At 43.8% G+C, this 13,437-nt stretch overlaps 1 protein-coding gene and 1 pseudogene across 2 annotated transcripts; one reads left to right on the top strand and one right to left on the bottom strand.

Annotated features, from left to right (window-relative positions):
• LOC110437646 lies at positions 1,946-7,275 on the top strand (annotated as a pseudogene).
• LOC8065232 (putative disease resistance RPP13-like protein 3) lies at positions 7,573-12,026 on the bottom strand. Of its 2 annotated transcripts, XM_002442551.2 has the most exons (4): positions 11,495-12,026; positions 10,443-11,333; positions 8,122-10,183; positions 7,573-8,021 (listed from the first exon to the last, which is right to left on the bottom strand). In XM_002442551.2, exons 2-3 carry the CDS (start codon positions 11,258-11,260, stop codon positions 8,137-8,139), a joined length of 2,865 nt encoding a protein of 954 aa, XP_002442596.1. In that variant the 5' UTR covers positions 11,261-11,333; positions 11,495-12,026; the 3' UTR covers positions 7,573-8,021; positions 8,122-8,136. The 2 variants fall into 2 exon arrangements, with proteins under 2 accessions (XP_002442596.1, XP_021302403.1); XM_021446728.1 differs by having other exon boundaries at positions 7,573-10,183.

Here is a 13,437-nt window from a genome sequence, read left to right as displayed (position 1 = left end):
TGGCCTGATCCTTAATCAAGAAATAATTTGGATGATATTCAATAAAAGCATTGTTATCGGATGTGAGACGATGAACAGAAGCAAGATTTTTACTAGCTTCAGGAACATAAAGGACGTTATTCAAAAGAAGATTTCGATCTGGGGTGTGAACAAAACTTTTGCCTATTTGGCTGATTCTCATACCTGCTCCGCTGGCCGTGTGTACCTGATCCGTGCCGTGATATTTGTCCCTCACGGTGAGCTTGTCAAGTTCCGCCGTGATGTGGTCCGTGGCACCGGTGTCAGTGTACCAGTTTGTATCAACGCCATAGGAAGTAGTGGTAGCAGTCGACGCCGAGCGCTTCTCAGAAGGCCCAGTGAACGAGGCATCGAACCGTTTAAAGCATCAGAGGACGGTATGGCCTTCTCTGCCACAGAGTTGGTAGATGTCGTCGGAGTTCTGTCGAGGGCGACCGCCACTGCCCCCGTTGTTGCCGCCGTTGCCGCGACCGCGTGCACGACCACGGCCACGGCCGCCGCCGCCTCGACTAAAAGAGCCACGACCACCACGTGTGGCGGTGTTAGCCGATGACCCAGAGCCACCGTCATTCTGTAGATTGATCCTTTGTTCCCAGCTCACAAGCTGGGTTAGAGCTCAGCAAGCGTCAATGGCTCGACGCGTGCAGAGATGGAGGACACGACAGGATTAAAATCCATGTCAAGCCCTGCGAGGATGTAGGACGCTATCTCCTCATCTTCCAGTTTCTTCCTGGCGGACGCCATGTCGTCAGCAAGGGACTTGATTTTGCTGAAGAACTCAGCAATGGTGGACGATCCCTTGTCCGCAGTGGCAAGGGCCATCCGTGTGTTGATGATCCGCCCGCGAGACTGTGATGCGGTCATATCTTGGATCGCTTGGTGCACGTGGAGATCTGCACCATGACCTCCTTGGATACAGACGACAGGAGGTAGTTGAAGATCTGTTGATCCTTTGCATACCAGGATTCATACTCAGGATTGGAACTGAGTTCATCAGGCTTCGTTGCGTCCTTCGCAATCTTCTTGGGAGGTGGCGCCGCCGTCTCGGAATCGAGGTAATGACCGAGCTGAGCGCCGCGAATAGCTGAGAGCACCTGAAGGCTCCACAGCGGGTAATTGTTCTTCCCTAACTTCTCGGTGACAGGGCAACCGATCAGGGAGAAGACAGCAGGTAGCGCGGAGGATGAAGCCATGGACAAGTTTGTGAAAGTAGCTGGCTCTGATTATGCACGGCTCCATGTTAATATAGCTAGGAAGAGCCCCTAGCGTGGCTTGTACAACAAGATACAAAAGATATCTAAATCTATCTACTTACATTACAAGTATACAACAACCAGAATCTATCTAACGGAGCCTAATAACCTGACGCATAGTACAAGATAGCAACACCAAAACAATAGCTGATTCAGGCAACCTGTCTTGAGCTCTCGATCATCTGAGCACCTATCACGGCAAATCAGGCAGGTGAACAACCGGTCTTGAACTCTTGAACTCCTCGAGCCAACATGTCAACAAACATGTGCATCAGCTAACCTGCGACCTTTCAGAAAGACTTTAATTATCTTGGAGTACGTGTCAATGTTTGGGGCACAATTCTTTTCCAACATATCCCTGAGTGCATCTCAGTCTGCCCCACTCTATCCGGTCCCGCACTTAGATGGCAATGTGAAACCTCATCTGAAACCAGCCCATCCTCCTGCATCTTTGTCCAAACCTCCTGCAATTTATCAACACTCCTAACCTAGCCCAGCCACCCATGACATCATTGTGCACATGGTTATCAAGACCAAGCAACTCCTTACGAGCAGCCTGCAAAAGTGAGCTTGCCTCCTTTCTGTGGCAGGCTTCCCAAATTCCAAATCCAAATTGGTCGGTACTGAACATGTCAGCAGCCCTACTGACATGCCTAGTGGCAACTAGGCGATCCATGAGGACCTCCAGCATCGTCAGGTGTGGACAATGTTGCAGGTGTGGACAGTGCCTTGTGCAACCATTTATGCAGGAGACTTCTTTGCTTCATACACTGTCATGCAAGCTACCACAGCTAAAATAAATACTTCTTTGCTTGATATACTGTCATGCAAGCTACCGCAGCTAAAGTAAAGCCATAGACCGTTTGAGCCTTCTTTTTCTGGCGTCGAACCTTTTCCATCTCCACCAGGCGCTGCCTTCCATAAGTAAACAGAAAAAGATCGAGGTAAGAAAATGCATATGCCCCACATTATGTAATGAGTGAATCAGGTTGAGAATACTCGATCACTTAGCAACATGATGAAACTTTTCCATCTCTGCCAATAGATGTACCAATTGAATCACATATACACTATCCTGTTGAATTCTCTTTATGTTGCTCTGAGGTTTAGCCTACAGTTTAAAGAACAATAACAAAAGTAAGACAAATAAGCTTAGCTGGCAGCATAAAATAGAATAAAGCTATCATAACTACTGCTATTTCATAGCTAATAATATAAGTTATGAACCAAAAGCCACCTTGGTGCCATGCTTTCTCTTAAAATTTAGCAATGACAATAAGGGCAAGTCAACAAGGCATGCAATGGGGAGCAGACGTGCGTGCTCGATCGAATGTTTCTAAGATTCCAGTAAGAATTACGTTATTCTTGAAATCCCAGACATAAATGAAGCAACATGACGTGTTTACATGGATGTTAACAGGTTGAAGACAGTACTATTTCTGAAAAAAGAAACACAAAGTTGGTGGAGCTATGCGCACAAAACTACAAAGGTTTGACACGCAGCGCCAGAGAATGCAACCCAAAGTCATGGACCCAGGGGGGGAGTTCATCAATCATCAAATCTGGACTACCATGAGACGCAAGAAATAGTACTGACGTTGTGTAGGAGCTGAACAGGGGTAGCTTAATGTTGCTCTTTTTCTTTTGATGAGGACTAATTGAAGGAGTATACAAGTTTAAAGGGCGTGCAACTTTAGTAAAAATTTAAAGCTGCCATCGTATATCGTATAGTGAATTTTGAGACTTCCATTCTTCCATAACCACGCAGAAAATATAAAGAAGAAATTTGCAACTTGTAAGAAACAAATACAATAGGCCTTCCAGCCCAACACGGCCCAAGCAGCGACCGGGCTCCCCTCCTGAGAAAACGAGACCAACCCCCTCCTCCGGCCCAGCCCGGCCCACTCAAAGCGAGGCATTCCCCTACGCCGCCGATGAGGAGCGGAGCAGGGGTGGAGCCGTCCCCTGCTGCTGCAGTGACGAAAACGAAAGGGAGGAACGGCAAGAGCTAGCTCCATGTATGACGGCAAGCACGCATAAGGCTAGCTCTTACAAGGCTCCCCATTCCGGTGTCCCTGGTCATCCGTTCCTGCAGCACCTCCGGTGTCCCAGCCCGTTCCCACCCGGTAAGCAATCTTCTTTCTTCGAGTTCCCTATTCTTCCCATTTTACTGCGTGGATTTTGCTCCGTTCCTTTTTTTCTCTCTCCCCTTTCTCCTCGATCTGTTGATGTCTCCCCCATCTTGGGACTGGTTTCTTGCAGGTGCTGCTGTCCCTTGTTGCCTCCCCACCTCGTCTCCCTCACATTTAGTCTTCTGCTGAACTGGGTGCTGGTGGAGAATTAAGCTGCTGCAGGCCCTTTACTGAATGAATTGGTGCATTACATCAGACCTGGTGAAATAGTTCATGACAAATGCAACCCTTTTGTATGTTCATTTCTTAGCTGCAAATTATGAACTCTTTTTGTACTTTAATGAATGAACTCTGCATATATTGTTGTAATTAAGGTTACATGGTTTGGTCTATCAACCTCTAATGAGTATTGCGGCTACTGATATATCACTACAGTAGGGTCTAGGTCTTGTAAAAACATGTATCCTATTCATTCATCTACTGTTATTAGTAGGGTCTGTTTGTGAATTCCGTAGTTGGTGTTTTGCTTATGTCTTCCTGCAGTCAGGAATCTGCCAATTTGATTAGTGTTCAGTCTTGCAATAGTTGAAGGGAAGATTCTAGGCAGTGTTTCAGCTTGTGCTTGTATGTCTCTTTCAGACTTTCAGTTCATCTGATATCTACTTTGGTCAAATAAGTGGTGAAAACTGAAAACTTTTAATCTCTGTACAATATCATCATAAACTGAAAGTCTGAAAGAGATGCCAGAATGGAAGGAGCTCACTTCACATAATTGCATCATGTGTTTCTGTGACACAATATCATCATGTGTTTCAGTTTTTTAGCTTATGGAAATTCTATCAGCAAGCAAGGTCATTAATACTGCATCTAACTGAAAATTACTTATTGTTGTTCATGTGGGAAACTGAGAATCATAAGTTGCAGTTGGTTAGATCAAAATGAATTCTCCTCATCAGTCACTATCCCACCTGTTAGCTTGAGAAAGTTGAACCAAACATCAAGTTTGTGCTTTGACATTTTTATTCAAGGAACTGGACTAATCATGGTTAAGTTTTGCGCTTGTTTGAATCACGATTCCTAGCTCTGAACCTTTCTGCAAGCTCTAAACCTTTATGTTTGACTAACTCCAAATATCTGTTACTGCATAACAGGTGGGATGGTCTCAAGGATGGGCATGGGTACTGCCGCCTGCGCTGGTGTATGACACACAGTTCAAACTCTGCCTTTCTTGCCCTTCCATCTCAGCCTCGTCCCTCCCAAGCCCTCAACCGCTTGGAGCTAAGGGTACTGCCGCCCATGGTGGGTTCCTTCCTAGCTCCATCGTCACTATGAAAGACAATACATGCCGATTGAATCATAGTTTTGCGGGAAGGAGTCACTAAGGCGGCAAAATGATGGCGGCGGGGCCCCTCCTCTTCCTCCACAGAAGCCGCAGTTGCTCCACCTGTGCCTCCAGTCCTCCACTGAGGACATGGTCATCTCCTCCATCCGCCTCCTCTCCACTCCCCTTGCCAATCCACCTCCACTCCCTACTATGGTTCAGTTTATTGACTCTCCTGACCCACATCCACTACTCACTGCCATGCTCTATCTGCTGCAGATTGCCTTCGTGGGGTCTTCCTCCGCAAGCCCCCCGGCCGCACCGCAGTTCACCGGGCACTGTACTCTACAGGCCTTGGCACTGCCGTGGCGCTCTCACTGGAGGTTCTTGCTATGTCGTAAATGCCGGCGACCTCGGTGGTGCCGCCACTATCACCTTCTTTGACTGGGCAGTCACTAACTCCAAGCCTCCCCCATCCTTCCACACCTGCAACATTGTCATCAGAGCATTGGGGAGTAACCAGTTCTTTGATTTTCTTGATGAAGCCCTTCAGATCATGCGCAGAAACATCTTTCTGGATCTGACCACACTGGAGATTATTGTGGATAGCTTAGTTGCCGCCAGGCATGTTAGTAGAGCTGTTGAGGTGCTCAGTACTGACCAATTTGGATTTTTTTGACGGTCGACCAATTTGGATTTGGAATTGGGAAAGCTTTCCACAGAAAGGAGGCACTTACTGTCCTCATCAGGTGTCTTTTCTGGAGGTCACGTGTAGGTATAGCTAGCTCGCTCTTGCATTCTTCTCAAAAGGAGCTGCTTGGTCTTGATAACCATGTGTACAATGATGTCATGGGTGGCTGGGCGAGGTTTGGGAGTGCTGATAAATTGCAGGAGGTTTGGACAAAGATGTAGGAGGATGGGCTGGTTCCAGATGAATTTTCATATTGCCATTTAATTGAGGGATTCGGTAGAGCAGGGCGGACTGACAATGTGCTCAGGGTGTTTGAGAATATGGCACATAAGAGTTATGGTCCAACTACGATGGCCTACAATGCACTTATTTTAAATTTTATTTCCGTTGGGGATTTGGACATGTGTATCAAATATTACAAGGATATGTTGGAAAAGAATTGCCCCCCAAACATCGACTCGTACTCCAAGATGATTAAAGCCTTTCTGAAAGGTCACACGGTAGCTGTTGCGTTCCACATGTTTGGTGACATGCATGTTGGCTCGAGGAGTTCTGCCAAATACTGGGGTGATAACATCATTTATCAATACCTTGTGCACATTTGGACCACCTCATGCTGCTTTGATGCTTTACAGAAAGATTAGGAAGGCTGGTTGTGTAATATCCTTAAAACCTTATAAGCTTCTGCTCGAAAGGCTCGGTAAATTTGGAAAGAGTGGAACTGTTCTGGACATTTCGGAAGAGATGCAGGAGTGTGGATATCAACCAGATAAAGAGATTTACGAGTTCATTGTAAATGGGCTTTGTAATGTGGGAAAGGTTGATGCTGCCGTGTGTGTGGTAGAGGAATCACTTTGGATTGGATTCTGTATTGGGAGAGTTGCTTACAGCAAACTGAAGAACAAGCTGTTGGAGATGGACAAAGTTGAGACTGCATATAATTTATTTAAAAAAGTCAAAGATGCACGTGCACTTACTAATGCATGAAATTATTGTCGTGCTAATGGTTGGCATTCCTGAGCACCACTAGTTTGTGTTTTGATGGTAAACCAACAGAAGAGCTGCTGCCACGGAGAGTAACGCCATTGACATGCACCCATGTCATTCTGCTGCCAACATCAAGTGGCCTACCAATTCAAGTTGAGAAGCAGAACGCAGACATAGAGTGTGGGCTTCAGCAGGCCAAAATGACATCTGGTAAGCACACTTTTTTGTATGTATGAGTGAGTTTTTTTTTACCCTTTTTTCCCATAGCCAAGATGGCATGTGTTAGAAGTAGAAAACAGTTAGTAGTAGTACTATGATAAGATAATAGCAGTAGACACACATGTTTCTGCTCATTCTCAGTTTGTTAATCATCCTTCCTCATGCTATCAATATAATGAATCTTTCTCTACATCTCTCTGGTCTGGTGCAGTAATGCAATTACTACACATATGCTTATTATAGGGGATGATGCTCAATGTAGTTGTCGCTGCTGGCAGTCAGTGCAGGCTCGGGTGCCGTTTCCGGAACACCACATCGTTGCGGTGCTTCTAGAGTTCCCAGCAGCATAAGAGGAGAAAAGTCGGAGCTGCAGCTGCAGTGATTTCTGAGGGAAGTGAGGAGGACAGTTCACAAACTGGGGCAAGCTGAGCGTCACTGCCACACATATGGTTCACGCATTCTCTAGAAAACAGACATTGAGTGATAATGTGGTCAGCATCCTCAATATCCCAGTGGCAGAGGTTCCAGCTGATTCCTGTGCTTGACCTGTGACTTAATAGGGAATATATAATGTATTGCAAAGTCAGTATTTTAGTGATGCCATAATTGAACTTTTGAAATAAAGCCATATCTGTTATATATTTTCCAGCGGTATGCAATGTGATATAACGAAAGCATTTTTTACAGAACAGAGCATTCTCAGTGTTCAGGCCTTTTAGTTCACCTCAAAAACAAAAAGACTTTTCAAAATTTCCCGTCACATCAAATTTTGTGGCACATGCATGAAGCATTAAATATAGATGAAAACAAAAACTAATTGCACAGTTTACATATAAATCGCGAGACGAATCTTTTAAGTCTAGTTACTCCATAATTAATCAATGTTTGTTAAATAAATACAAAAGTGCTACAGTGTCAAAATCTAAAAACTTTTTAGATCTAAACAAGGCCTCAGAATTCTATTGGAAGCAGAGTATACTTGTTCCATCAGTTGTATTTTACTAGCATAATTTAGTAGCCAATAAAAATACATGACGAACAGGTATGTTCACAATCCATATGATTATTATTACAAGAAAATGAGATGGCAGATGGTTCCAAGTTCCAACTCAACAGTCCCACTCCCACCACACCCACACCACACCTCAGGTGTTGGTGATGCTGCAGATTCAGAACTAACTGCATGCATCTACAGGATTTATCAAGTATGAAAACAATTAACCAAGTCGTACAATCGAGAAATAAATACAAAGGTTTAGGTTGGAGCCAATGGATGATGCAGGTTGGTTAATAAAATGGTTGCAGGTCGGAAACTAAATCCGCTACGTGCCTTTGAAGTCCAAAATAAAATGGTTGCAGGTCGGCCTCTTCAACGAAGAGCTGAGATAAGAAATCCTGTCCTGTGAAGAGCAACCAAAAAGCATCGCCTGTAGTTAGTCAGGTGATATACAGGCATGCGTGAGAGGAAGAAAAACAATGAGCCAGACAAAGAGAGCTTGCATTTGGCCTTCAACTTCAAGTGCTGCTGTCGCTCACATCCTCTCGTTCATCATCAAATGTGAAGTAGTCCTCAAATGCATAATATCCATACTCACACTTGATGTTGGCTACAGGTCGACCTGGGTGCATCTCTATGGCATTCCTCAACGCGGACTCTGCAGCTCTTCTGTTGGATTCCCTGGCAGCCGCGACCCCAATGCGTATGTAGATTTCCCTGAGGCCTGAGAGATGCTCGGTTCCAGTAGGTGCAGCGCCGTACCTGTCCCACCCCTTCGCATTAAAATTTAGCTGGAGCCTTTCAAGCTTGGGCATTGCCCCTGCCACAAAAGCCAGGCACGACATCCTGCTACAGCCAAATGTAAAACGCTTCAGAACAGGGAATCCACTTAGACCAATGATGATCTTGTCTTTAGGAGTTCCTCGGATGTGCAACAGCAGGTTGATAAGTGAGGGCAGCTGTGCAAGAATTCCAACATCTTCCTCAAACACTTGCTTAACATCAAGATCCAGCTCATAGAGGTTATGTTGTTGGCTGATCCATCCAGGAACCCTTGAGAACTTGGGTCCACAGAATATCTCGAGATGATGGAAAGAAGCAGATGTTGAACTCAACGCATCAAAATAGGGAAACCTGGGAGAATGAATATTCATATATAGACATTTGAGGTTGCAAAGCTTTCCAAGACAAGTCTGCAGAACTTCCCTGCCTTTCTCCATAATCTCATCAATAGCCATTTGTCTAGAATAACCAAATATTATTTCAAGACTGGTCAAATTGGTCAGTTCCCCTAGACCCTTGATACTGTTTGTTGAGTTACATAAATCGAAGCAGTGCAGAGTACGCAAGAATTTCATGTCACCGATCCCGTTTGGCAACATTGTGCCATCTGGAATAATCAGATGCAATAACTGGCTCAGATGAACTATATCCGATGGTAGTTCACGAAATGATTGTCCATTAGACAATTTTATAGTAGCATTGATTTCAAATGTTTCCAATTGCTGCATACTCCCAATTTTACTAGGTAACACCACCTTGCAACCTTCTGCTACGATCTTTAAAGATCTCAACTGAAATAGATGACGGATCTCAGTAAAATCTAGTGACAGCGTTGGATAGGACCTTACTGTAATTTCAATCCCGAGAACACGGAGATACTTGAACAGTTGAAAAGGAGGTAAATATGAAGAGGTTCCAAATATTGCCAGTGTTCTTGTTTGGGATAGCTGGACACATCCTGCAACCCTTTTACCTACTGTACCATCAAGGTTGAGAGAGAGTCGACGGATCTTGTCTTGACGTCCTGTCATGGCTCGTATATCATCTATTACAGTGACAAAATTCTCTTCTCGGGATTTATGTAGGATAAGATCAAGCATCATATCATGTACCCTGCAAGACATCACCTCACCATAATAGTTTGTATGTGCAGGCTGAATCAAACTCCTATTAATGAGCTCATTAAAATAACATTTTGCAATATCCTCAAGATCCATCCCACGAGCTTGACATATAAAACCTTCAGCTATCCACCGCCTCGTCAAATCATTCTTGTCAATTATGTAGTCCTCGGGATAAATACCCAAATATAGCATGCAAGTCTTCAAATAATGGGGAAGATGTATATAGCTAAGATTCAATATTTGTCTCATGCCTCCCAAGCTTGGGCTCATTTCAAAGTTGGAGCCCAGACAGTCCCTTACATATTCCCAGTGCTCCTTTTGTTTGCTTGGTTGACTGGCTATTAGACTAGATGTTGTGATAATTGCAAGTGGCATACCACCACATTTTTTCAAAATTTGAGCAGACACTTCCTTCAAATTTGGAGGGCAACCATCCTCTGAACCAAAAATTCTTTTGAAGAATAAGCTTCTTGAGTCCTGGTCACTAAGTGCCTTCATCTTGTAAACACATTCAATGTTCTTGGTGCAACATCCTCTAGCCACGGTTTCAATTCGTGTTGTTATTAATACTCTGCTACCATTAATGTTCTCAGGAAGAGCACATCTGATGATATCCCATGCAGAAGCATCCCAGATGTCGTCAATTACGATTAAGTACCTGACATATAAATACATATGGAGTGTGGCAACCATTAGTATAGGCAAAAAGCAAGCTCAATATAAACATCCATTAACCAGGATCTAAGAATACAATAGGGACACACATAAACTAGTCAATATTAAGAAAACAAGGTTAAAAGAAAAAATACAGATAAATCAACATGTTGAGTTTACTAGCATGCTCAACAGAATGACACGAAAATAGAACAAACTCAATAAACCATGTGTAGGATACAATTATTTCTGGGCTAGCATACCTTTGTTCTTGAAGAAAATTTTGGAGCGCACTAATGAACTCAGAATCTTCCCACAGTTCTATGTTTATGTCCTTAGAAGGTACATAGCCAACTTGAGATAGCATCGTTTTCATAATCTTCCTAATGTTTGGATTTTGGGACACAGACACAAAGGCTCGACATTGAAACTCCCCCTGGAGCTTGCGATAAATCTCATTTGCAAGTGTAGTCTTTCCTAGGCCTCCAAAGCCAAAAATAGAGAGAACCTTTAGCTCATCCTCTCCAGCCATCAATTGAATTAGTTCATCTCTGGGGCCATCCATACCAACAAGGCTTGATGCTTTCGCATACATTGCTAATAACCGAAGATCAATGGTTGTGTTAGTTGTCCTAGAGGCAACATCATTAGTCTGCTGGTACCTCTTGTGTCGCTCCCTGACCTCGACGACATGGACCTTGAGGCCTTCAAACTCTTTGGCGATGTCATGCCGAATGTTCATGGTAGTCAACAACTTTGTGCTTCTATTTATGAAACCCATGAATCCACGTGGCTTGCTGCTTGACTTGCTTTCCACACGGAGCATGAACTCACTAACACTGTCCTCAATATCATAGGACAGCTCACGTACCTCCTTGGCCCAACACTTGTCTTGCTCATCTGGCTGCTCAGTATCTGAGATCTTCTTGAGGAAGACATGCATGCTCTCAAGCTCAGCTTTGAGGAACAAGATCTGTCCCTTAGCTCCTTTGAGCAGCTTGTACTCAGCTGCGAGCAAATCACCAAGCTTCGCTATCAGGGAGCCCATAGCGCCGTGTGATGCAGTCACCACGGCAGCCATCGATGACCTTGCCTTTCCTTTCTTTGCTCGCTCTCACTTTGACAGTGCGTGGGTAGTCTACTTCTTTCCAATCCTGAAAGAAAAGAAATCAACACATTTAAAGGTTTTTCTTTATCAATCACGAGTGACAAGTCTAGTACTCATACGGACGACTCGTCAGTGCCTAGATTTGATTGAACTCTGGAGTGCAAACCGAATCAACAAGAACAAGAGGGAAGGGAGTGTGATTCATACCGTAGGGCGTAGGCAGCCAACAGGAAAGAGATCGAGAATGACAGGACTCTTGCTGTCCGGCCAAGTTTTCCTTCAACTGAAGCCTTAAGAATGACAGGACAGTGGCAGGTACAGTAGTGACAGCATGCAGGAGCGTGGGGGTGGTGGAAAGCGCAAGCTTGGGTGAATGCAATTGCGGAGGGAGGTCAGTTCTCTGGAGACTGTGAGTACTGCACTAATAAAAAGATGGAATTCTCCTAGTGTTTTTAAGTAGTAATAAAACACTACCACTAGCATGGGATCCTCACTAAGAGGAGTAAAAAAAGTTCATACTAAATTTTGAATAGAAAATCACTAGGAGAAGAAGAAAAATCTGGTTGTGCTGACGCCACTGAGTGTGTGGTTTCAAATGCTGGGGCAATGTGAGAGAACAAATGAAGAACAAGAGGATTTCCTGGATCTGCAAAGCTCAGGGTTTGATAGATAGAACTGCACAATGCAAACTCTCTCAGTTTCTCAGAAAACCACCTCTTCACTCGCAATATTTTTGGTTTCCTTTTATTTGTACACGAGTCCTTTGTATGAGGGACGGATACAATATACTAGTACAACGCACACAATACTGCACAAATGGAGCTGAACCTGCTTTATGATGGCATACTATAATTGTAGCAAGTTTGTGAATGATGGAATACAATAGTTGTAGCAGGTTTGTAAACGATGCTTGTAAACGATGCATACAATAATTGTAGCAGGTACCCAAATACACACCTACTGTTTACTTTTTAATCTGAAGACCACTTGCAGGTTTGTAAACGACGTTGCTTCGCTGCGCGCTTCAGGTCTTGGGCTGCGACCCCATGTGGCCATGCAACTGTCTAATTGTTTTGTGTTGCTTCACATGTGATTACACGTGACCATAGGGGACAGAGGGATCTGATCGAGGCCGGTCAGGGCCAGGTTTAATTAATTTCCCCAGAGATTCCTCTGGTTCTGGCAAATATTACCTAATCCTAATTAACATACTCCTTCCATATAGGATTTAGATGATAAGATTTGGGTCAAACATTGGGAATATAAATCATCAATAACTTTTAAATTGTTGAGTTTGCAAATGTGAAAATTATATGAATGTATTTGTCTTGAAAAGTACTTTCATAAAAGTATACATATATCATTTTTTCTAAACATTTTTTATAAAAATAAGAGGTAAAAGTTGCGTTTTGGAGATCGTATCACTGTCATAAACGACATATAAATCTTATACTGAGCACTACAGGAAACCAGTACTTTGCCGAGTGTGCCCTCTTTGCCGAGTGGCAAAAATCGCACACTCGGCAAAGAGGCTCTTTGCCGAGTGCCTGCCCACGTGGCACTCGGCAAAGCATAAACACTAGGCAAACCACTCTTTGCAGTGCCCGGCACAGGGCAAAGAATTACACTCGGCAAATCTTATCTTTACCGAGTGTCCGGCACTCGGCAAAGAGCTACTCTCGGCAAAGCTCTGGATGGCTTAACGCCATCCATGCCCGTCATCTTTGCCGAGTGCCTGCCGTTTGGCACTCGGCAAAGATTTTTTTTGATTTTGCTTCCAATTTTTTTGTAGCCTTCACATGGCACCATGATGAACATATTCAAATTTGACACTTTTTCAAAACATTTTAATATTTTTTTGACTTTATTTCATTTTCTTTACTTTTCCCGATAAACGCAAATTTGAACTGCGGGTGCATCGAATAATGGATTTCAATGATTCGAAAAATGTTATTCTTGTTCTTGAGTGTATATTTAGGCCAAATCCAAAAACTGACCCCAATTTTCTATCAACATTCGCACGGGGCAACACTTCCAAGTTTTGTGCGGGCGGTTTTGAAATTCTAAAAAATTCAAATGAATCCCGAAACTCACGAAACTTGGCGAGATGTCGTTATATCATATGCGTATGCCATGGAAAAAAATTGAGA

The sequence above is a fragment of the Sorghum bicolor genome, chromosome 8, assembly GCF_000003195.3.
Source record: "Sorghum bicolor cultivar BTx623 chromosome 8, Sorghum_bicolor_NCBIv3, whole genome shotgun sequence".
In the NCBI taxonomy this organism is placed as follows: Eukaryota; Viridiplantae; Streptophyta; class Magnoliopsida; order Poales; family Poaceae; genus Sorghum; species Sorghum bicolor.
This window is presented reverse-complemented; position numbering and strand designations above follow the sequence as displayed.

What these genes read in the sequence shown, in the direction of transcription:
- LOC8065232 (XM_021446728.1), bottom strand. Translation starts at nt 11,260, where the DNA reads ATGGCTGCCGTGGTGACTGCATCACACGGCGCTATGGGCTCCCTGATA. An exon ending in AATTTTCTTCAAGAACAAAG is followed by an intron (nt 10,184 to 10,442) that starts GTATGCTAGCCC and finishes TTTATATGTCAG; the next exon opens with GTACTTAATCGTAATTGACG.